At 38.2% G+C, this 25,714-nt stretch overlaps 1 protein-coding gene across 14 annotated transcripts in view; it reads right to left on the bottom strand.

Moving 5' to 3' along the window:
* Positions 1-25,714, bottom strand: part of Agfg1 (ArfGAP with FG repeats 1) — a 58,245-nt gene that overhangs the window by 18,901 nt on the left and 13,630 nt on the right. For 8 of the 14 annotated variants that reach the window (XR_013104624.1, XM_034521143.2, XM_034521139.2 and 5 more), the window contains 6 exons: positions 20,746-20,839; positions 9,504-9,619; positions 6,171-6,333; positions 5,375-5,528; positions 1,441-1,560; positions 749-820 (listed from right to left, as the gene is read on the bottom strand). Coding sequence is in view for 13 of the 14 variants with exons in the window: in XM_034521143.2 (XP_034377034.1) it covers positions 749-820; positions 1,441-1,560; positions 5,375-5,528; positions 6,171-6,333; positions 9,504-9,619; positions 20,746-20,839 (719 nt within the window). In the remaining variant the exon portion in view is untranslated. The remainder of the gene's footprint in view (positions 1-748; positions 821-1,440; positions 1,561-5,374; positions 5,529-6,170; positions 6,334-9,503; positions 9,620-20,745; positions 20,840-25,714) is intronic. The other 6 variants (XM_034521149.2, XM_034521145.2, XM_034521148.2 and 3 more) reach the window with 2 other exon arrangements.

Genomic DNA, 25,714 nt, shown 5'->3' on the forward strand with positions numbered 1-25,714 from the left:
ACTAAATCTGTAAACTATGTTCTCCATCTGAGACTTCAATGGTACCTCACCAAAGACTACAGGCAGTGCACTCCACCCAATGCTTTGAATCCTACATAAGTACTAGTTCTTTTTTCTTAAACTGTCAAAATCATTTCATACATATTAAGGTGACAGCAAAGTTCAAAGATTTTTTTTTAAGGCAGGATGGATCATTAAAATGCCTTTCATCAATCAATTCTTTGGCAGTCTAAAAAATGTATATATAAACTGATAGATCTTTTTCAAGAATTAAACTTTCAATGAAAACTAAAAAAACTGGGCATGGTGACACATGCCTATAATCTGACTTATTCAAAAGGCTGAGGCAGGAAGACTGCCAGTTCAGCATCAACCTGGTCAGCACATTAAGTGTTCATTTTAAGAATGAATTTTCAAAAAAAAAAAAAAAAAATCAACTAAAACTACTAACATAAACAGATATGTATGTTAAAAGACACTGATCTGGTATGAAACAGCTAGCAAATAAACTAAATACTAAATTTCTACGATTTTTATAAAAATTTGTATTTCAAATTATTAAGCCAAATAACTTTCACTGATAACTACTATATAACTTTAGTTCTTGAATTTATGAAGAGAAGAGAGAATAAAGGTAATTTATGAAGGCTAATCATTAAAAAATGATGATGATCTATAACTAAAAAACATGAAACAACACAAAAAACATATGAATTAACAAAAGATGCCTACTGGACACAGAACTTACTGTGGGTAGCCTGGAGAGGAAAAGCTGAAGTAAATTCACCAAAACTGCAGCTAGATGAAAGTACTCTAAGTGCTGGACAGCCAGAAATTATGTAAATGATGAAGGTTAAGGAGGGGGAGAAAATTGAAAGAAAAGCCTTTAAGACAACACATACAGAGTTAAAAGTTGAAAGAAAAATAAATAGTCAGCCAAAAAGCTAAACAAGGGCTCAACGAATTTCTGAAAACAGTACACTTTTACAGAGGAATTTTCAATGTTTGAAAACCAATTCCTGCACAGAACTGTTTCTACATTTGATTAAAGTGGCCATTAATAATTTATACCTGACTAAATAAATTCAACAATTTGCTGTCCCATAACATAACATTTTTATTTCTATGGAAGCCATCAACAAGCTTCTGCAGCCTAAGACACAACATGAGCCATAGTCATGGTGTTTCATGTCCTAACAACTTGTGGTGCTCTCCGACTTTGGTGAGTGGAGACTTGCAGAACATGTGCAGGAAAAGGAGGACAGGAGATGACGCACAGTAGACAGAATTCAGAGAAAGAGACTTCAGGTTTCCCCAGAGCCTTGTAAAATAGAGCTACTTTAAAATTAGGTCATTAGAGGATTTAGTTTTCCAAAACTACATTTGGAGAATTTTGTTTTTCAAAGTAAACATTTAAGCGCAATGCTGGAGAGGCTCTACCTGTAGTTTGGGGCTGAAAAGAAGAGTGACTTGCTGTGGGGAAACCTCCAAAATTACTCGAACCACTAGACTGTCCAAATGCATCAAAGTTTGCAAAATCTGCATTTGCAGAATTCTGAGCTGTAAATGGCAAGGACAACATATGTTAATGAATATGAAAACTATAACTGAAAAGACATGACAAATGAATTTAAGAATTTTATGAAAATGTATGTCAATGCAGTACAACTCACTTTAGAGAGCATTCATTTTAAAAAATCACATCTTAAATGCTACCAGTATTAGACCAATTGGTAATATATACTAAACAGCATCCAGAGTCTCCAAAAGTGCTTTGTAAAGGGATAATCTATTCACAATACCCTTGAATTGCCGCAGTTACAGCACTATTCTAAAAAGACTCAAGTAACAAAAGAAAGCTAATTCAAAGCCCTAAATATATTCCTCTAAGTAGACAAAACTGTGGATGCAGTTCATCAAATTCTTTCTTTCTTTCTTTCTTTCTTTTTTTTTTTGAGACAGAGTTTCTCTGTGTAGCCTTGGCTGTCCTGGACTTGCTCTGTAGACCAGGCTAGCCCTAATTTTTAAATTTTTAATTGTATTTGTGTATAGATCAACAGAGGGAGAAGTGGATTCAAGTGTCTTCCCTGGTTGCTCTCCTCCTCATTCTTTTGAGGCAGGGTTACTCACAGAGCCTGTGCACCCTGTTCCACTGCTGGACACTGACCCACACAATCACCATCTCTGCCCAGTGCTGCAGTTACACATGCACACCTCTGTCCCCAAGTTGCCTGTGTGTGCTGACTAAACTGAGGTCATTATGCTTACCCAGCAAACATTTTATTCAGCCACTTTCCCAGCCCAGTATCCCACTTTAAAATGACAATGAGCTTGGTGAATCTGAAGAGTAATGTAAAGACCTAAAATCATGATACAAAGACTTTTGTATCACACTAACAAAATACTTTTTTGTTTTCTTCTGTATTTTTTTTTTCTTTCTTTCTTTTTTTGGTTTTGCTCCTGTTTTTTAGTTTTGAGAAACAGGGTCTCATTATGTAGCCTGGGCTGACCTCCCCCTCACCAACTCATGCCTTAGCTTCTAAGGAGCTGGGATTCTGGGTATGTACTATCATGTCCAGCTTTCTGGTTTATCCAACATTCATAAATATATCATACCATGGGCACATAAAACTGGAGAAAATGTATACACACACAAACACACACACACACAAAACAGCTAAAGGTATTTACATTCTTTTAGAATCCATTTAAAATTCATTAAAATTTAGTAAACAATAAAAAGTAACTACAACTATGACAAAAGCCTAAGATCAAAATTCTAGGCCTCTCTAAACTTTACAATAATTCAAAAGCATAATAAATGCAAAGACCTGGAAAGATAGCTCAGTAGTTAAGAGCATTTGTTGCTCTTGCAAAGACCCAGGTTTGGTTTCCAGCACCAACACAGTGGTTCATAACTGTCTGTAACTCCTGTCTAGAGAGTTCAACACCCTCTTAGGGCTTCTGCAGGTACTGTACACATGATACAGACTTAGATGTAGGCAAAATACTAGTACACTAAAAATAAATATTAAGAAAGAGGGGAGAGGAGCTAGGAATTAAGACTTTAGTTCCTTGTTTGGTCAAAGAAGAGGTTTGCTATATGGGCCACCTAAAGGAGAAGGAGAAAGGTTCTCATTTGAGAGATTTTCGTAGATCGGCTAACACAGGACAAAGAAACTTGCCATATACCTCAACAACTGCAACTTGAAAATTTCTAACCCTCCTCAGGATTTCAACATGTAGCCTTAGCTGGCCTGGAACTTGACATGTAGATAAGGCTGGCCTTAACTCAGAGACCCACTGTTCTACCTTCTTTATAAAGTCAAGTGGGAACAGAGACACAGCTCAGTGGTTAAGAGCACTTGATACTCTTGCAGAGGACACAGGTTCAATTTTATTACGCACATGATGATTCATAACTATCTATCCCTCCAGTTTCAGGGAACCTGGAACCCACCACCCTCTTCAGACATCCACTAGCATCAGACACAAGTGGCATACAATCATATATGCAGCCAAAACAGCAACACATGAAATAAAATAAATCTTCAAGTTTTCAAACTCTTAAGTCCTAAGTTCTAAGTCCCCTGGCTGCACTCCCCTAACATATGCCCACACACCTGTGACTTGTCTAGCAGTCTCCCTCCTGCCAAGAAACATGCAAACCTTCAACTGATGGATCTCTAGATCCAACTGCTAACTTAGAAGCAATACAAGAGAGAACTTTCCAAGGTTCCAACAGGGGGCAATTAACAAGTTCAGAATACTATAGAATTCCTAAAACAAATAATCTTTCTCTAACAAATCACAACGAAAAAGAGAAGGAACAACCTCTAGAAACCTAATCAATATTTCAGTTGCAAAGGATGTATTTTTTTTTAAATCGAATTCCAATGAGTCATATACATATTGTGTATGAGGGTAAGTGAATGGGTTTATATCTATATTATATCTATACATAATACAGTATATATAGAAACATAAATCCAAACTGGAATGAAAATTCAAATACTGACCAATAAACTATTACCATTATTTAGAATGATTCTACCACTTACTGTGATATTTAACAATGAAAATTCTAGGGTCTGGGGCAAAGACTCTGACTCAGCAAAGTAGCTAGTCTGTAAGAACGAGGACCTGAATTTAGATCTCCTCCACAAATGCAAAACAGTGTCTGTATCCCCAGTGCTTGGGGTAGTAAGATATGAGACCAAAGGCAAGATTCCTGGAGCTCACTGGCCAGCTAGGCCAGCCAACTGGTCAACTTCAAATTCAGTGAAACCCTGTGTTAAAAATAAGTACAGAGATACATTAAGACACCTGATGCTGACCCAAGGGGTACTGTGCAAATATGCAAGAACAGACAAAGCCCACAATGGAGGGAGGTATACAGACACAAGTATTTGTGTCTAAAATTTGTTTCAAAATCTGATGAGTGGAACGACAAAGAAAACAGAACTAGGCACATGAGATTAATACTTAAGTTACATTACACATTTGCATTTGGTCATTTGTCATTTTCCATAATAAAAAGGCAGTATCTACATACATATTAATGTCTTGCCTCAGATCATGCTGTTGGCATGGCTCAGCAGGTAGGCACCTGCTACCAAGCCTGAAAACCTGAGTTTAATCCTCAGGACCCACGTGAGGGGGGGTGGGGAAAGTACTAAATCCTACAAGTTGTTTACTGACCTCCACAGATGCAACATGGAGTGCACACGTGTGCACGCATATACATATATACACACATACATACACACACACACACACACACACACACACACCAGAAAGGATAAAAAAAAAATGTTTTTAAAATTTAACTCTTGTTCTCCTATGTTTTTTCCTGAAAGAAGTCACATTCTGTGTTATACATCGGTACCATGGTACATTTTAATGGATGGCCAGGTCATGGTGGCACACCCTTTAATTCCAGAACTTAGGATAAAGTTCTGAGTTTGAGGCCAGCCTGGTCTACAGAATGAGTCCCAGGTCAGCCAGGACTACACAGAGAAACCCTGTCTCAAACACAAACAAACATAAAAAAGGACCATGGTTGCATATATGCCCTAGCTGTGAAATTACATGTAGTAATTTCAGCACTCAGGTGGCCTAGTTGGACAACAAGGAGCTCATGGTCATTCTTAGTAGAGAGCAAGTTCAGGGTCAACCAGCTTGGGCTACATAATATGCTACCTAAGATATTCTCCTAAAAGTACCATGGGTCTACGTCTATATGCTACAATGTTCATGGATGATCACAATTCCTCAGCAAACTACCCTTACTGCTAATTAAGTATAACAAACAATTAATGTTTCTTAGTGTTTTACACATATCCTAGGTAATAACTATCAGAAAAAGACATACCTGCATGACTGTTAAAATGTGCAAAGTTAGCAAAATTGGCTGTAGCTGTTGACTGAGGAGCTGGAGCAGCAAAGATGTCTGAGCCAAGATCACTCAAAAGGTCAAACTGCTTCTTCTCCTGCTGCTGCCCTTGAGAGCGACCTACAACTGGGGACTGCAAGCACAGTACTTACTCATGGTGTTTCTAAAATACAGACTTATGCATTAACTATCAAGAGTTTCCAGTCAGATTTGCTAAGTTTTATATAAAGCTATCTCCAATTCACTGCACTAAAAATGCATTTATACACAGGAAGAGTTACAGTATCCTGACTTTACTCCTCTCTTCATTTTTTTCACTTTAAGCCTTGTGGAAAGAGAAGAATTTAGTCAGAGGCTCTAGAATACACTGTCAGAAAGGTAGGATTTGATCTGCACTACAACTTCAAAGCCATTCCTTCAAGTACAGTATAGCCTAACAGTGTCACACAGAAACATAGTCATTACATCACAACTAAAACAAAGTAAATGTTGAGGATACAAATGGCTTTGGTGTTCACTGGTGAGGGACACTGTTAAAACCATTACACTTCAATGATAGTAAGCATGCTACATAATCAGGGATTCTGCAAATCCTATTATTTTCTGTTAAGGCATCACAGAAGATCTTTACAACGTGACAGCAAAGCCAAAGCCAATAAAAACACATATTCCTACCACATATCAACAACCTTCTAATGCATTTCACAAATCACGCAGACAAAGGTTCTTAGCACTCAACCTTCCAGAGGTCTTTAGGAATTACCAACCCCCTCACCTGACTAGGTGTGCCCTTATTTAAGTGCAGTGCTGGTGCAGAATCTCCCAACAGAGATTTCAGGGGCTTGACCTCAGGGGTGCTGCTTGTACTGCTGGCAGAAGACCCTGAAATAGATGCATGAACCGATGCCACCACTTTGGCTTGCTCTGGAGGAACATACCTGCAATGTGGAAATCAAAACAGACTGCTAAAAAAAATCTGAAGAATCCATATTTTTTCCTTTTGGTTTTCGATACAGGGTTGCTCTGTGTAGCCCTGGCTCTCCTGGAACTTGCTCTGTAGACCAAGCTGGCTTTGAACTCAGATCTGCCTACTTCTACCTCCCAAGTGCTGGGATTAAAGGCATGTACCACCTCCACATGGCTATGGAATCCATATTATTAAATCTAAATTCTATACAGCACTCTTACAACACTAATGTTAAGGAAAGGGTAGAACTTAAAACTGAGTTTAAGGCTATTAATTGCCCAAAATTATTTAAAGAAAAGTAAGTACTACTGGTCATAAATTTTGTTTCAATGATTTACTCCTGGCTTTCCTGAGACAATGCACCATATGCGGCTGGAAGACAGAAGGTCTATAGTTAATCATTACAACAAACAGTTAACACTGTAATTAAAAGTGAGGAACTCTTAAGATCATAAATATCTAGAGGTAAATGAAACAGTGAGGAAACACTTATAATTAATGGCCTAAAATATATAAACATTAAAAATAAGAACTCCACGTGAAAATGGACAAAAGAAACAGGTCATAAAAAATACAAAAACTTAAAGCAAATAAAATATAAATTAATGCATCATTCACCTCTGATCTATATGAACCGAGTTTTCAGTTGCTATCTAATGACAATATACATATAGGTATGCTCTATATTCAGAAGTATTACTCCTAGAAACTTAACCTTAGCAAGTGACGAGATAAGTATACACAGATACACAATTATGTTACCCCTTAATGTTTAAAATCTTAATGTTTAAAAACTGGGGAACAAAGAAAGGTAACAAGATATTCGTCAATAGAAAACTTTATATACATTATGCTAAAATGTATATAATTCTGCATAGCCATTACCTTTCTTTGGCATGTACAGATGCCCATGTGACTCAGCAAGTCCTTCAAGTCTGATTGGTCACATAAAAAAGACACAGGGGAGGGAATGAAGGAAGGAAAAAAGACTGCAGGAATATAATGCCCAAATATCAGCAGTGTTCATCTCAGGGAAGGGATTGTTTGGCAACTTTTGTTCTCTATAATTTTAGGTGTATTCTTACCCTCATCTTCATTCATCGTTATCGAGTAGGGAGGGAGAAATAAAGCATTAAGGTAGCTAAAAACACTTATTTCAGAGACAGTGTTCAACCCGCAACTCTACCACTCAACAACTACAAAACTTTGGGCAAATCTTGATGTACATGCTTCTGGTTTTTCGCCTATGAAATTGCTGTGGGATTTAAACAAATTCACTTTGTAGTGTAATTAGAATTAGCTGCCAATGTGTTAGCTATTAACTAACCACAAAAAATACAACTACCCCCACTAGGAGAATACAAGTTATGTTGAGATCTGAGAATCAAATATATATGTTCTCCAATGCTTTGGCATTGCACTGACAACATGAATTCTTAGGTGTGGCTAATTCCAACCACAGGATGAGACAGATAACAGTTTATGGCTATAATGATTCATAGTGATTCAGCACACTTAAAGTAAGAACGTGTATCTAAGTGAAAAGAACCATCTCAGACTCCTCACAACACCATCACTGTCACAATGCTTGCTCCCACAACAAACATGCTTAGGGAGGCTGTGTCCAATGGCTGCCGCTCAGACCATGTGTAAACCTGCCCCTGCTCTCTAATCACATCAGAGTGTGATGAGGCAGACATATGCAGACTCTGGCTCCCTTGTCACTTTTAAAAAGCTTATGTCTGTACTATTCTTTCTTAGGAATACTGTGCTTCTTAAGAAAGGCAGGAAAGTAAGACAAACTATTACTTGAGACTTTCGGGGTTCCTGTTCTAAATGCAGAAAAGGAACTGAGGGTTTTACTCTCCTAGTGACGCTCATATTCCCTGTCTCACATCCCTGACCCCCTTTGCAGCAAGCCAGCTTAACTACTGACAGCACACTCACTTTCTGAATTGTTAAAGGTAGTCCCGCTGCATAAGCAAACAGCTATACTGAGGTTACTTAAGGAGAACAGTTTTATTTTATCTATAGGCTGGGAAATTTAGAAAATTAAGAACAAAAATGATAAAAGGATGGTTTCTGTTATAAAAAAATCATTTGTGTATGATATTTAACTATCACCCCAGGACCTTCAAATATTTTCTTCCTTCTTGAACCAAAATTTCACTGGTATATTTTCATCTAGTGCATATGAAGAGAGTCATAGATAAATTAATCTTCTTAGAAGTAGTCTATTTAGACGATGTCAAGAGCACAGACTACACAGAATGTGTAACTCAGAGCAAATGTGTTCACTATTCAAGGGGATCTTCCCCATAATCCACAGTAAACTCCCTCCAGCCAATACTGCCTTTGACTACATTACTCCCTGGGTCAAAATACTGTTTCCTCAGGGAAACAAGAGGCAGTTTATCTCCCAATTATCTACTCCCCCTATCCTCAACTTTCTCACCGTCTTAATCCCCCAAGAAGGAATACGGGCTGCTCAGTATTGACTGCTATAAAACCCAAACAGATCATAGTTAATTCATCAGTACATATTTACTTCTTTCATAAAGCTAAAGCTGAGGGGCTGAGTGACTAAATACTAGCTCTATCATTACAAGCCCCATGCTCTGCTGAAGGGACACCCTGGCTTTAGTGTAGTGTACAGGGAGTAAAAATGTTCCCTTCTCACCCAACCAGCAAGTTAACTTCTTGGGTGAAAAATCAGAGCTATTTAGAACCCAACTCTCAGCAGGACACAATCAAACAAACTACACAAGAGCTTTAACGACGCCTAGACACGACATAATACCAACGAAGTAAGGAGTGCATGGTAAGAAGCATTACAGACTAAATCATTTAAGGACAGCAACAGGAGGGAGGGTTAGGAGGAGAGCTCACTAACTTTCCTCGGCATGAGACCTGACATCGTAATGAAAGGCTGCTTTCTGCTGGACATAGATGTGGGAAGATAAAGCACACACAGAAGGTTTCTAGAAACCAAATCTAACCAAGTCAAGGGTGATGTGGCTGTATCCACCAACCATCAAGTTAACTCCTAGGTTCGGCCGCCCTGCCTTAATCTGTCAATCAACTCTTCCCACAGTCGTGATCTGGTTGGTCGCTTTAACTAAACACCAATTATTCACTCACCATCTTTTCTTTTCATATTTCTCTTGTAGAAACTCTTTCACTTTTTGTGGATCCCTGAAGTCTGGAATTGCTGAAGATCTATCATCAAATAATCCTAGCCAAATCTGTTTGCAGACCTTTGAAAAGAATTGAGAAAAAAGGGTTAAAAAAAGGTCTTAATTAGTAAAATTTCAAGAGAAAATTCTGTTTCTTTGAGAAAGCCATTTACAATGCTGCTTGCAATGAGGATATTCACTATCATCATAAACCAAGGAACTGAACTTACTAATATACACTGCAAGACAATGAAATCTTAGCAACAAGCTCATAGAGAAATTTACAAGCAAACAAGTGGTAAACTGAGACTTGGGAGCACTGGGCTTGATGTCAATCATGTCAAAGCAGTCAAATAAGCTGTGGGAACCTTCCTTTACCAATAAAACAGAAATTGGGCCAAGAGCAATGTAGGAACCCTTTAACAAGCTAAAAACAAGCCAAAAGAACACAAAAACAGCAGAATTGTGAACAGTCTGTCAATACAGTATCATAACACAAATACTAGCCTTGAGTGTCTGAGATATTTATCTCTTTTGAAGAATTAAGAGAAATGAAATTCAAACAAGACACAAAAAGGAATTACAAAGGAGAAAGATACTTTTTAAAAAGACAAAAACCAGTCATAAAATGTTTAAGAGTTTAAAAGTCCTTAAGCCTAGACTATGTAAGAAACAAGACCACAACTGTTAAGAATAAATTAGGAGGCAGGGTATATAAACGGTCCCTACAACAAAGATGTACACACTGCAAGTTAAGTATCTTAACACCATATGCCACTGAAACCCCAATAACAGAGACACAGGATACAGACCTATGCATGGTCTTACTATGAAAGTAAGAGTAATTTACTGACCATATCTTTTGATGCTGAGTATGGAGCAACTGAAACTCTAGAATGTAAATGGTACAACACCTTAAAAAAAAAAAAAAAAAAAAACAGTTGGGCGGTTTCTTAAACACTAAATACACCTACTCCATGATCAGGTCATTTTGGAGCTACCTGACCAAATGTATGAAAGCACGTGTCTGCACACAGGATTGTTCACAGCTTTACTGGTAAGCCCAAATTGGAAAGAATGCAACCAACTGTATGTAAGAGGTGATGGACAAACAAATTACAGCACAGACCAAGAAAAATACTATGCAGCAAGTAAAAAAGAGCAATGGAGTGAGACATAAACTTTTTGGTAGTCTCAAAGAAAATGACACATAGGTTCACAGAGAAAGGTATTTGAGATGTGGCATTGTTGGAGAAACTCTGTCACTGGAGGTGGGCTTTGAAGGTTCAGAAGCTCAAGCCAGGCCTAGTGTCTCGTTCCCACCCTGCTGCTTGCTAATCCAGATGTAGAACTTTTAGCTCCTTCTCCATGCCTGCCTGCATGCCACCATGATTCCTACCATGACAATAACAAACTAAACCTCTGAAACTGTACACCAGACCCAATCAAATGTTTTCCTTTTTAAGAGTTGCCGTGGTTATGGTATCTCTTCACAGAAACCCTGAGACAAAACTTCAAAATGATTGTGCTGACTGGAAAAAAAAGAAACCAAAAGCAAAATAGGCAACACAACTCACAAATAAAAATACCTGTGGACAACTTAAGTTCAATCACTGGAACCCACAGTGGAAGGAGAGAAGATGCCCAAAAGTTGCCCTCTGACCACCAGGTGTATACCATGGGAGGGAGGCTGTGCATATATACAAATACAAATACTAATTTTATAAAAAGACCTCCATTCCTTTGTACAACTGACAACTGATATCACACACCTCTATGTACTACTCTTTCTACTAAACAAACTAAAAACCAAGTGGTTCTTAAATTTAGTCAGTAAATTTGTCACTAAGCAAGACTCATATCAAAGTCTGAACTTTCCCAACATACCCCACCTCCAAAAGAAAAAAAAAAGCCTCTTTACCTCCTGGAGATCAACTCATCTGGTCCCTGAAGAGTTGTGTTTTCTTCCCAATATCATATTAAGACTACCATCTATAAGCCTTTGTTAATAGCAGTCTGTTTTCTGTCTGTTATGTTTTAATAAAATAAATTTTATTAATGGTAGAGAACAAAGAGAAAAGGCCAACTAAAATTGCACGTAGTTGATGTCTGCCAAGTAAAATAGGACAAAGGTGAAGGGGGGTGGTTATAACAGCAGACCATGAACTCCAAGCTAGGCTGAGAGAAAGATAAAGACACAACACTTAGCAAAGTGAAGGTCCTGGTACCTGGCTAATGTACCTAAGCTTCACAGTGAAAGAACTGGGAAGCTGGGCAGTGGTGGCGCATGCCTTTAATCCCAGCACTTGGGAGGCAGAGGCAGGTGGATTTCTGAGTTCAAGGCCAGCATGGTCTACAGAGTGAGTTCCAGGACAGCCAGGACTACACAGAGAAACCCTGTCTTGAAAAAAAAAAACAAAAAAAAGAAAAAAAGAACTGGGAAGAAAGGATCAGTGGGGAAATGATGCCACAAAATATTTACATTGTAAACCCAACAGGTGATAGTGATTGATAATGTAAATGGAATGAAAGACCACTGGAAGACAAGAGGTGGGGATTCAAGGGCTATGTGAATGATCCTGTGAACACTGGCTGGAGTTTAGCAACAGCAAGAAAAGTGTGAGGAGCTAAAATCTAAAATGAACAATACTGTGTGACAACAAGACACAGGAAATAATAGCATCTATTAACATGAGAACCTGGGGGTGTGGGCTAAAAACAGTAATGAGGAATAAAAATGACTCCTGGAAGCCATCATTTGTAAGGGCTCAACAGGTAATGGGATTAGTTTTGATGATCTCTCAGGGGAAAGGGAGTGGATAATCATGCTAATTATAGCATAACGTGGTTGTGGTACTTGAGAGCCTGAACTAGCTCAGCCAACTCTTGCTAGATATGATATGTCATATCTTCTTATGTAAAATACAAATAATAATGGAACTTACTTGATATAGATATTAGGCAGGTTCAATGAGTTAACACTCCTGATACTGAGGTAAAAACTATATTACTGTAACAGTGAACTAATATAGCATTTGTATACTGATAATTTTTTTGTGCTGTTTTAATTTGAAAAATCTGCAGTAGTAGGTAATTAGACAGCACTGGCTGAGGAGGGAAAGTCTTATCAGGAATGCTGGAAACTAGGTCCACTTTAATCCTGCTGCAGACAGAATCAAAGTGGTCTTGAAAAATCACCCTCTGATGAACTCAAAAAGTGCTTTATACTTTTACAAGAAAAAGATTACAAACTGCCATGTTAGACTCACTATGTATGTGCCTTATGCAGTACTTCTCAACCCTTATGATGCTTTTAAGTTGAGCCATAAATGTTTAATGAACAAGATGACTCAAAACTCATCTTAAGAATTAAAAACAAAATTAAAGAATAAATGAACAGACATTAGCCAACAAAAAAATTCATAAAGCTGTGAGTTATCTTTTCTTCACTTTAGTGCTAAGTAATTATAGAATTGGCATCATGATCACCAATAACATAATGTAAAGTATTTTTAATGTATACTTTGATCGGTCAAGAATTTGTTGGCAAGTGGACAGTTAATGTGGAAAACTGGGAGTTAACCAAGAGATGACTGCAAAGCACAGCCTGGCTGTACGGAAACCTCAAGTTAGAGCATAGTACTTCAGACTGAGTAATGACAGAACCCACCAGCCACCACAATGAAACATTCAGCAAAACCCACAAACACACAAAAGAGCAAGTTAACAAACACAAAGAAGAACAGCTGCATATCATAGCCAATCACTTGTATTAAAAGGGAAAGATAAGAAACACTTTCAATAAGTTTGAGAAAGAGATTGGGTAAGAGCAGGAGTCATTTATTACTGTTTTATAATCCTCCAAGGAAAACAAGATGGAGTAAGAACACCAACATCCATATTCCCCTTTGTTGAGATAACCTCTACTGTCCATAAAAAGGATGGAAAGTATAAACAATGTAGCATGATTCTGCTCACTTCTAGATGAGAATAAGAAGAGCAGGAGGATGGAGTTGGAGCATCTTTTCTCAGTAATCCATCTCTACAAAGGATTTCTCAAAATTTCTTTTTGGTCTGTTGTCTCCTAGATAGAGATAGAGTACTGACTCATGATGGTAAGACATAATAAAACATTCAATAATATTTTCCATAAAACACAAAAATAGAGAGCTAAATAAGATGAAAATGTCATGAATAAGTACCTGATTACTGCTTTTTCAAAATAGGGGCAAAAGAAAAATAAACAGTAAAAAGTATTAATTACAGAATAAATGTTGTAATGTTATTAGAAATGCTTTAAATAGTTAACTATAAATGTATACAAAAGTCTATTACCAACTTCTTCTTTCTATTTACTTACTTTTAGGGAGACACAGTCTTGCTATATGCATAGCCCAGACTGACCTCAAACTCCCAATCCTCCTGTCTCAGCCTGGCATTACAGTATGGTACAATACTACCATATCCAGTTCTATTGCCAACCCTCATCCTCATCCCGTGGAGGTGCTTGGAAATCAAACTTATGGTCCTGTATATAGCTGTAAGCTTTCTACCTCTGAGCTACACTCCAGCCCACTACCAACATACCCACCCTTCAATTGAATGTGGTAGACATGGCTTTAACTCCAAGACTTGGAAGACAGAGGTAGGTGGATCCTCTATGTTAGGCCAGCCTAGTCTACATAGCTAGGACTAAATAGCAAAATCCTGTCTCAAATAACAACAAACAAGGTAGAGAGAATCTATAATGAGAAAAATATTTCAACTACATGTCATGGCTCAAGTAATACAATAGCAAAGCAAATACAATATAAACAATTCTACATGCAGTAAGCTGCATTCACATGACTATGCTAGTACTTCTAGACCACCAGATGATAAACCAACCACCATTATCCACATGTCTCATGTAAAAGAAATTAACAGTTCTATATTTATATGCATTTTTAAAACCATTATATTCCATCTTTTCTTAATGTTTTTTAAAAAAAGATTTGTTCATTTTTTTTTGTTTATGAGTACACTGTGGCTGTCTTCAGACACACCAGAAGAGGGCATCAGATCCCATTACAGATGATCATGAGCCACCATGTGGTTGCTGGGAATTGAACTCAGGACCTCTGGAAGAGCAGTCAGTGCTCTTAACAGTTGAGCCATCTCTCCAGCCCTATATTCCATCTTAACATTTTGCTTTTTGTAATATACTATCAAGAATTAGAACATATACAGCTGAGTGAAAATAGCCAGAAGCTTATCTGTCAGACCAGACATAGGTCTATAACCCAGCCACAAAACCATGTGAGAGAACAGGAGACATAGGACCACATCTAGCTTAAAGGACAGACTTCCCTGCCTTATAATGACTTCCTTGAAGAAGCATCAAAGTTCTTATCCTGAGCAATCATACTCAATAAACCCTGACCCCTAGGTTAACGCTTCAAAGGAATCTGGTAGTGCTGCTCCTCCAACAAGTCCTCCCAGCCAATCCAATCCAAAGGAGAAATGATCAGCAAACCCCAGACGCACACCATAAGATGTGTTGCTAACTCTGTGTTAGGTTTTTTTGTTTGTTTTGTTTTGTTTTTGTTTTTCACGCCACCACCGCCCAGCCTGTGTTAGTTTTTTAGGCAAAGATTTTATGATGCATGAACCTCCTGTCTAATGTGTTATTCCTCTGTTCCACCTTCAAGTAGAGAAGTCTTGAGCAAAAGCATATTTCTACCTCCGTGAAACATCTGGAGAATAAAATGCTTTTTCCCTTTGTTCCACCTAAAATATGTATGCTGACCTAGAACATTTAGTTCCCAACTCAGATAGAATAAATTCAATGATCAAAATTCTAAATATATATCTACTACAGGTCAGCCAAAAGCCACACCTACTTGCTTACCTAGGGTCTGACTAGTTTAGACTACAATATGTTTATTAATCAGTTCCAGCAAAGATCTTAAGATATTTACATTTCATGCTACATAGGAAACATCTGCGTAAACATGGACTAACAATGATATTATCCCCCCAGCTTCCAAGACTAATATTTAAAGAGAAGAACTGAAGCCTATTTTAGATGAAGGCATTGAGAAGTACATAGGAAATGATGCTATAAAAGGAAGGAAGTCTTCCACTGGAGACAACAGCCATTACTGCACAGTGCTGCCAAGGGTAAACAGGGCAATTTTAAATGACAACCTCTTACAGTAATGCCTGCTTGCCTTAAGTAAAGCATTTCTACAAAATTCTCTGTATACTAAATTCTATTCAAGGCACAACATGTTCCTTTGTGATAATTATTTTCTAAACTTAGAAGTCAATCAGAAAGTATCTTCCCACATAAAAGTGTCAGCTTACATCAACATAATATATCATTTTTTAAGATACTGTTATTTAAGCCTCAGGCAATAAATAACACAGAATTCATAATATATTACACAGGAAAATGAAACTCAAGAGAGAAAAATGGTTGCTTACAGTCACAAGGTTCATAAATCACTGGTAATTAAATGAAAACTGCTGATGTTTTTCCTGGTCCCATCGTGAGACCTTTAACTACTTGTTTTTTCAAATAGGATTCTGGTTATAAAAACACAGATAAAGTAGGTAGCCATGAAGATACATGCTCACAATCCCTGCACAAAAAGGTTGAAACAGGAGACTCATGTAGCTCTTGAGGCCAGCCTAGGCTAAACAGGAATTAGAGTTATGTCTGGGCTGTATAGGGAGACTGTCTCAAAAACATCAATGAAAATAAAAAAAGAGAACATGGGAACAAGAGCCTACTCTAGTCATCCTTAGTACGTATACACTGCTTCTATTTTTTACAAGCCAGGCAGTGGTCACAAACCCTTTAGTCCCAGCACTTGGGAGGCAGAGGCAGGCATGTCTGTCAGTTTGAGACCAGCCTGATCTACAAGGCAAGTTCCAGGACAGACAGAGCTACACAGAGAAACCCTGTCTCGAGGAAAAAAAGAGAATTATATACTTAACCTTGCCACTTCCCTAAAATACAATTCTTCAAAATGTCTGTCATATGTGATGAAGATGACACTTGAGAAAAAATAGCTAAAATAATTTGCCTAAGAAAGACAGAAATTATACAATCCCATTTATATGAGATACCTAAAATAGAATGGTGGCTGTCGGGGCTGAGGAGGAGACCAGAAACACTAATTTAAAGCAGTATGTTGAAGAACACTGTGCCTGCCTAGGGTTAGCAAAAGTGTTTTACACACTCAAAAATGTATCAGAGTCTGTCTCGTGTAAGTGTTCTTACCACAATTAAAGAACAAAAATGAAGAATGGAAGGGGCTGGACACAGATCAGTTAGTAATGTCTAGCATGCAAGACGCCCTGGGGTCTATCCTTACTAACAAACAAGCACACGCACACATGCACGCATGCACATGAAGGAAGGTGACGAATCAAACACACATAACACAGAAAAAAAAATGTATTTTATCTTAAGAACTTTTTCTCAAAACCAATTATACCCTCAAACTAGCAGAAAGCTCATCAAACTCCAGCAAACAGTGAAAGGTGCTGCCTCTACAGAGACTGCATACCTACAGAGCTTCAGCAGGGAGGGGAATTTACTTCTGGAAAAAACTGTACAATTATTATATTCTTTTTTCTCTGGAATTATCTAGTCTACCATTCATTGGTCCTTTTTCTACTAACTCTGAGAACAAAAAACCCAATATTGAAATTCCTCTAATTAAAAAGTCATGATTTACATGCAATGTCACAAAAGGCAGTGAAGGAAATGATGGAAATCCTCCCCCCCCCTTTTTTCTCTCGTGTGTGTGTGTGTGTGTGTGTGTGTGTGTGTGTGTGTGTGTACACGCGCGTGTGCACGCGCGCGTAATGTCTTCCTCAATTACTCCCCACCTCAGGGTTTGGGTTTTTGTTTTTTTTTTTTTTTTTTTTTTTTTGAGACAGGGTTTCTCTGTGTAGCCCTGGCTGTCCTGGAACTCACTCTGTAGACCAGGCTGGCCTCGAACTCAGAAATCCACCTGCCTCTGCCTCCCAAGTGCTGGGATTAAAGGCGTGCGCCACCACCGCCAGGCCCCACCTTAGTTTTTGACCCCTGGATCTCTCACTGAACCTGGAGCTCAGTGACTGGCTACAATGGCTGGACATCAAGCTCCCAGAACTCTCATCTGGCTCTAAAGCAGCCATCAGACAGAAGCTGGAAGTAACCTTGGAACACAAAGGAACCATCAGGAGACACTCTCAGATTAAAGCGGACGGATCCAGCACCTAATGCAGAGGGCTATGTGGTAACAGCTTAGTCCCAACCACGCCACACTGGAAGGTGCCAGAACCTCTGAGAACTGTCGGAGCTTTTTAAAGTCACTACAACAAGACCTTGATGACAACTAAGAGATCCCAGGTCCAGTCCTGTTCCTTCCCACCCTGGTAATGAGACAAGCAGTGTCACTCAAGGCCTCCTGCAATGACTGCTACTGCCATAAGTCCAAGTGATCAAAGGCTGAAGTCTCCAAAACTCTAAAGCAGAACAAACCTAAGGCTGGGCATGGTGGCGTGTACCTATAGCTCAGCATTCAGAGGCTGATACAGATGGACCACAGTCATCTCTAGGCCAGACTGAGCTACAGAGGTGCTATCCCAAAAATAAAAACCAAAATAGATTTCAAAGTCAAAGTAAATACTTACTCTTTATAGGTTATCTCAGGTAATTTATTATAGTGACAAAAAGTTGACCAAGCTACAGGATGAAGTAGGTGGAGAGATTCTGTGAAACAATTTGTTGGTCAAAAACACAACTAAATACAGTGTTTTGCTGTCATATAAATCCTAACCATCTGGCACCCCATGCCCTATAATGTGAGAGGTATACTCTGCTACATCTGCTTCTCTTCCATTAGTCCAAACACACAGTCAAACAGTCAAATAGTTTACAAAGCATAGCTAAAGAAACTAAAGAAATACTCGTTAAAATATATGACCTTGGTGCATATTTATAAATAGCAGCACTGTTTATCATAACAATACTACCAACACAGCCCAATATTTCAATGATGTCTATAGGCACTTCAATAATGACTATAACCATTAGTTTTTATAATTTTTCAAATTAGTGAACAATTCTTGACAAAGTTCTGCATGATGTGATAATCTCCCTAGATGGATGCACGTGATAAACCAATGCACTGAGGGTTTCAATTGATGGTTTCATGTTTCATGTCTTTTTGCCTTGAATCTCGGTCATCTTTCCCACTACTTCTGGGTGGGAAGCATGGCCTTTTGCAGTTGACACGTACACAACTGTAATATGTGTGTGTAATACAATATTAAAGTGTATGTCCACATGGTTGTACACAGATGCTTCCCAGTATATGAATGTCTGAGTTACTGTATACAGCACATGACATGCAGGTTAGTCCTGTTCACTGTAAGTTATCTATTATTCATGGTGCTTTCTAGATTAAATTAGCAATGTTTTCCAAAAGTGACAACAATCTAACACATCCCCCAGCACACTGAAACTGTAAGAAGATGGTGAAGCAGTGAGAGAAGAAAAGATCTAAGAATGCTGCCAAACCCAACATACTTTCTGACTTCCTAATTAAGAAGCACTCATCTCCAGACATAAATCTATTCATGTATATGATATTTGACACTGCCATTTTAATCCTAAATATATGTGTTTAAGTATGGTATTTTTTATTTTTATTTTTATTTTTTAAAGATAGGGGAAGGGCAAGGCAGACAAAAGAAGGCATCAGTTACCTTGGAGCTGGAGTTATATGAGTTGCCTGACTTGGGTGCTGGGAACTGAACTAAAGTCCCAGTAAAAAGTAGCATATGCTCTTAAATGGTGAGCCATGTTGCCCAGTTTTGTAGCTTCCTATATTATACTCAAGTCATCTACTAATTCAAAATAATCACTGGCAAAACTGGGAAACTTTTAAAGTATGCTCTATTTGCTAAATATGTATTTTAGAAAATTTCACAAATTTAATTGTGAATTTACTCAACATTTTAGAAACAAAAATATATGAGTATCATACTAGGCAAACAAAAATATATGGGTATCATACTAGGCAAATAATTCTGTTCCATTCTGGTTTTTGGTGATTTTCATGCAGCCCAGGCTAGCCCAGAACTTGCTACGTAACCAACAATAACCTTAATCCTCTTGCCTCTCTCTCTGAGTACTGGGATTACACATGTCCAACAATGGTTGGTTGGGCAAATTATTTTAAATAATTACTCTGAAGCATTGGGAAGAAAGATAATAAACTTGTAAACAATTTCTAATAATTAAATAAGAGATGACTAAAACCAATAAAATCTTAACATTCAGCCTCTTCTGTCTCTAAGGTCATTACAGATACGCAAGCAAATAGTACACCGTTAAGTCCTACTGCCTTCCTAGAAAGTAGGTTTTCCTGTGAAATAAAAATGTTTCCTATCCATCAACTGAGCTTAGCTGACCTGACCTACTCAACTTTACCAAGATTAAAAAAGCATTCCCACTGGTCATAGTGGTGCATGCCTTTGATCCCAGGCAGGTGGATCTCTAAGTTCGAGGCCAGCCTGGTCTACACAGTAGTTCTGGGACTGCCAGGGCTATATAGTGAAGCCCTGTCTCAAAACCTTCCCCCTAAAACAAAAGAAAACAGAAAAAGCAATCCTATATTTGTTTTAATTAATTTTACCCATTTTTTAAAACAATAGACCACTTTTATTAGCAAGAAAACTTAAATCTAAAAATAAATAAGCAAACAGCATAGATTCCTGGAAACCCATGAGAAGTCATAGAAACCAGTTCCCCTCCATATCCTTTCCCAGCTCCCTCTGCTAAGCACCTGCTAAGCATTAAGCATCATATACACACAATGAGATGGCCTCAAGTGAAAGCTCATCACAGAGCATGCTCACAAGCTTATTAGCACCATATTACAGAGCTGGCTCTTCTTCCTCCCTTGAAATACAACACATCCACCAAATATGCTTTCTACAGCCAACACTGCTAAGTTTTAAATACCTATCCATGTTTTACTTTTCAGTACTACAGTAAATCACTTAGACATTAATCCCAAATGCATTATCAAGTAACTTTCTAAAATATCTAAATATGGAATACAAGAATTAACATTGAGAAAAGAAACTCACCATTTTAAGCAACTTATTAAATCACATTAAAATGATTGCAACATATTTGAAAATTGCAAAATACTTACTTCGTTTCCATGTTTTTGCAGGAATTCAATTTCCTGTTGTGTAAATGTTGTCATGGAGATAGATTTCACCCTGTGAGGTGGATTTAACCCTCTCCTAAAAGATAAAATATTTTACAAATTTTACTACTCTCTATTTTAAAATTATTCTACTTATTAAAAAACTTACAAGTATTTTCATTCCATAAATAGAAGTATTAAATATTAAACTATTCCTTATCATAGAGGTACAGTAAATGTAGTTAGAATCCAGAGTACTAGTATTCTTCAAGATAAATCTGAGCAACTACCCAGGAGGAACAAGTAGTACCTCTAACTAGCTTCTGGAGAAAGTATGACCATATGCATCTGTGTGACAAAAGACTCTATGGAAGAGCACTCTGGAAGAGCACTCCAGTAAAGAACTTTATAACTACTTACATATTCACATGAGGCCCTAAGAAAAAGCTAGTGGTGTGGTCAGATGTGTGAACTGAATGAACACTGTATGGAAGGTGACAAAGGAAATCTGAGGTGATTCATCAGTTTGAATAAAGTCCCATCTTCCTGTCTGTTGGAGCATGGTCCATGAACAAAGGAGATTTTCAAGACCTTGTGAGGGGGAAAAAAAAAAAACCCTCTATTCCTCCAAAACATGGATTCGTTCTTAGAATGCGCTTTCACACCCCTCTCCCAGATGTTATAATAGGAATGGTTTACTTTGGATTACCCATTATTATTCAGAATGATGTTTCCAAGCATGATGTTTTTGTGATTGTGTATAGCCCAGACTTTGGGGACCTTGCCTTTCTGGCCGTATACAACTTGAACTCAAGTGAACTTTGCTCAAATGACCTTGCTTAATCCTCAGAATGCCCTCAGAACACCAACTGTTTGATGTTCTGAATGAAACTGGCTATTGCATGAGATATAGTTGACTTCACTTTTAGATTCTATTCTCCCAGATTCACTCCACCAACTAGAATAATAATACCTACCAATCAAATAAGGATTTATAAGTATTTTTTAATTTTTTTAATGATTGGTTTATTTTATGTATGAGTACACCATTGCTCTCTTCAGACACACCAGAAGAGGGCATCAGATCCTATTACAGATGGTCGTGAGCCACCATGTGGTTGCTGGGAATTGAACTCGGGACCTCTGGAAGAGCAGTCAGTGCTCTTAACCACTGAGCCATCTCTCCAGCACCACAAAGACATTTTTTTAATCACCTCAATAAGCAGTAAATGTTCAAGACCAAGCCTAGCCAGGTGTGCTTTAATCCCAAGACTTGGAAGGCAGAGGCAGGCAGATCTCTTGAGTTCAAGGTCAGTCTGTTCTGACAAGAGTTCCAGGACAGCCAGGGCTGTTACACAGAGAAACAAACAAATGAAAAACCAGCAAGAAGCAGCAGCCTTGAAGATCATAGAGAACGGACTCAAGAGACAGCTAGATCCAAAAATCTACACTTAAAATTAAAATTAAATTATACAGTTAATTCTACAATTAAAACTTATAATACAGTCCTTCTCTATATATGGATGGCTTCAAAAAAAACTGAACAAAAGCTGGGCAGTGGTGGCGCACACCTTTAATCCCAGCACTTGGGAGGCAGGGGCAGGCAGATTTCTGAGTTCGAGGCCAGCCTGGTGGTCTACAAAGTTCCAGAACAGTCAGGACTACACAGAGAAACCCTGTCTTAAAAAACAACAACAACAACAACAACAAAGAAAGAAAGAAAGAGAGAGAGAGAGAGAGAGAGAGAGAGAGAGAGAGAAGAAGAGAAGAGAAGAGAAGAGAAGAGAAGAGAAGAGAAGAGAAGAGAAGAGAAGAGAAGAGAAAAGAAAAGAAAAAGAAAAGAAAACTGAACAAAAATGTACTGAGAATTTTGCACCTAAAAGCACCAAGTGGCTTATCTACCTATCAAATCCAGGCTAAAGAATCCAAGCAATGTTCCATCAAATTACTCTAAGACCTTATTTAGAGTCCAGTTTCCAAACTATAAATAAATATACAAGTGTAAGGTGTATGAGTGAACACAGACAGACAGACAGACACACAGACACACAGACACACAGACACACACACACACACACACGTACGAATTTAAGTTTAAAAGGGGCTAGGGAGAAGGCTCGGCAGTTACTTACTATTTAGAGTATTTACTACTGTCCTCATGGAGAACCCAGGACCTACTGCCAGCACCAACAGAGACTCACAACTGCCTGTAACTCAATTCCATGGGGAGTTGACTCTTTTCTGGTCTCCAAGGTCTCCTGCACATGTAAACTCACACAGGCATATGTACATACATTAAATGAACAAAAAATCTTTAAAGGTTAAAATGTGGCTGGCTGACAAGCTGAGTTGCTGGGAAAGGCACTGGTGATCAGAGCTTACTTCCTAGAATCCACATGGAGGGAACAGCTGACTCCCACCAGCTGTTCTCCAACCTCCATATATATATGTGCTTATAGCACACCCAGACCTACACATGTACACAAAATAAATGTTAAAGAACTTAAAAAATAAAAAACAACATTAGCAGCAAATAACCAAGAATGAACTATCATTCAATGCAACTGGCCAGAAAAATGTAAGTTCACGTTTAAAACAAAAGCAAACATACAAAGCCCCTCTGTGAACAATTAGCATATTTAATGTTGACTTAGCTGTGCTGTGTGACAGACAAGGTAGTCCTTGGGCTCTGCTGTCTACTTTTCTGTGTAATAATGTGCATATGTGTGTGCTGGGCATATGTAGATGTCAGTGCAGGTGTCTGGGAGGCCAGAAGACTGTATAGGATTCCCTAGAGCTGGAGTTAGGTCAGAGTGAGGGGCTGTGTGAGTGCTGGGACCTAAACTCAGGCCACAGGCAGGAGCAGTCCAGGCTTATAATACCAAGCTATGTCTCCAGAAAGAAAAGGAAGTGGGAGGAGATGGAACATCTTTCAAATCCCAGTTTTCTGAAGTGAAAGCCTATAATGTGTAAGTTAAATTTTCAGCAAACCAGTTAAAAAGCAGATTAAACACCTGAACAAAGGCCAGGTGTGGTAGTGGTAGCTCTTTAAGCCCAGAGCTCAGAAGGCAGAAGTAGATGGATTTCTGTGAGTTTGAGACCAGCCAGGGCTACAGGAGACTCTGCCCCCTCCCCCAATAATCAGTCAACCAACCAACCAATCAAAATACAATTTCTAAATAGAAAATGAATGAACTAGAAGACAGAAGACAGATAAAGAAGCCAGCAGGTAACATAAAAACGGAAGGAAAGAAAGGAGGGAGGAAGGGAGGGAGGGAGAGAGAGAGACAAGGAGGGAGAGGGGGAGGGAGAGAGGGAGAGAAGGAAGAAAAGAGGGAGGGAAGGAGGGGAAAATACAACTAGAAAGCCTAACAGACAGAACTCAAAGAATGAAGTTATATCTGAATGGCTGAGATTTTTTTTTCAGATTAAACAAAAGTTAAAAACAAAATTGTGGAAAATAAAAACTACTTTTAGAAACATTCTGGCAAGATTTCAAAGAGTTTAAAATAAATTACAACCATTTTTCAGTGGCAAAAAAATATCATCTTCATGTGGTAAAGGAAACACCTGCTGTGACCTAGAAAAGCCATTACTGAAGAACATGGTAAAATCCCAGTAGTTTCAGACAAAAAAAAAAAAAAAAAAAAACAAAACCTGTTACCCAGGAGACTTTAGTAAAGAAATCTACATCATATACACTTAAAAAAAAAAAACTATACAAAAAGTTCTTGAGATGCAAAAGAACAGGCATAGATCCCAGCAAACAAAGGCAAATCTAAACACACAATGTCAACTTGTAACAGTAACAGAATTTTTAGCAATAAAAATACTTGAGAAAGCATTTTGTACTTTCAACTAAATATTATCAAATTAAAAAACCTATTAATCCCAGAATGGTAGTGTGAATAACATAGTTTCAGTGATTAACAAGTATAAAATTTGCATTTTCCAAAACCAGGAGAAAGAGAAAATCAGAACAAGCCTGTTAATTTTTTAATAATGTCAAACATATATACCCTTGCTATATAAACCTTGTAGTAAAAGTCACAAGATAAATATAAATCTATATTTGTCCCCAAACTTGTCTTTTGTTTCTCTATTCATATACAACAGAAATTAGAAACAATACAATTACCTCTCAAATGAAGAACCGTTTTGTTTTGCTTGTTTGTTTTAAGGCAATGAAATATGGTAAAATAAAGAGTTAAAAGGAGCTGGACAGATGGCTCAGTGGTTAAGAGCACTGACTGCTCTTCTAGAGGTCCTGGGTTTAATTCCCAGCAACCACATGGTGGCTCACAACCATCTGTAATGGGATCCAATGCCTTCTTCTGGTGTGTCTGAAGACAGCTACAGTGTACTCATATAAATGAAATAAATAAATCTTTTAAAAAATAATTAAACAGGGCAAGCTACTGCAAGCAACAAGTCTGGATTAATCTTACGGGTACGGTGAGTAACAGTGAGCAATTGGAAAAGCTGGTTCCATCCACATGTCGTTCCCGGAAAGGCAAAGACTGCAGTGTAGAGAATCACAGATTCCAGTCAGGGATAGAAAAATCCTAACAGTTTTGCAAGGTGATGGAACACCTCCAATCTGAGGTGGTAGTTACAAGAAAGAAAAAAAGTGTGTGTGTGTGTGTGTGTGTGTGTGTGTGAGAGAGAGAGAGAGAGAGAGAGAGAGAGAGAGAGAGAGACAGAGACAGAGACAGAGACAGAGACAGAGACAGAGACAGAGACAGACAGACAGACAGGCAGACAGATATCTTAAGACTGATTCGTAGAACTGTTTTCTGAAGTTGTTGAGAGTTGTTGTTGGTTTTTCCTAAGACCAGGCCACATAAAGCCCAACTCTGGGCCTACAGCTCATTCTGTAGCCTGCTGGCCTTAAGCTCTTGATCCTTCTGCCTCCACTTCCCAAGTGACTGGGATTCCAGGTGTGCACCACCATGCCCAGCTGGCAAAATGT

Source organism: Arvicanthis niloticus, chromosome 17 (genome assembly GCF_011762505.2).
Source record: "Arvicanthis niloticus isolate mArvNil1 chromosome 17, mArvNil1.pat.X, whole genome shotgun sequence".
In the NCBI taxonomy this organism is placed as follows: Eukaryota; Metazoa; Chordata; class Mammalia; order Rodentia; family Muridae; genus Arvicanthis; species Arvicanthis niloticus.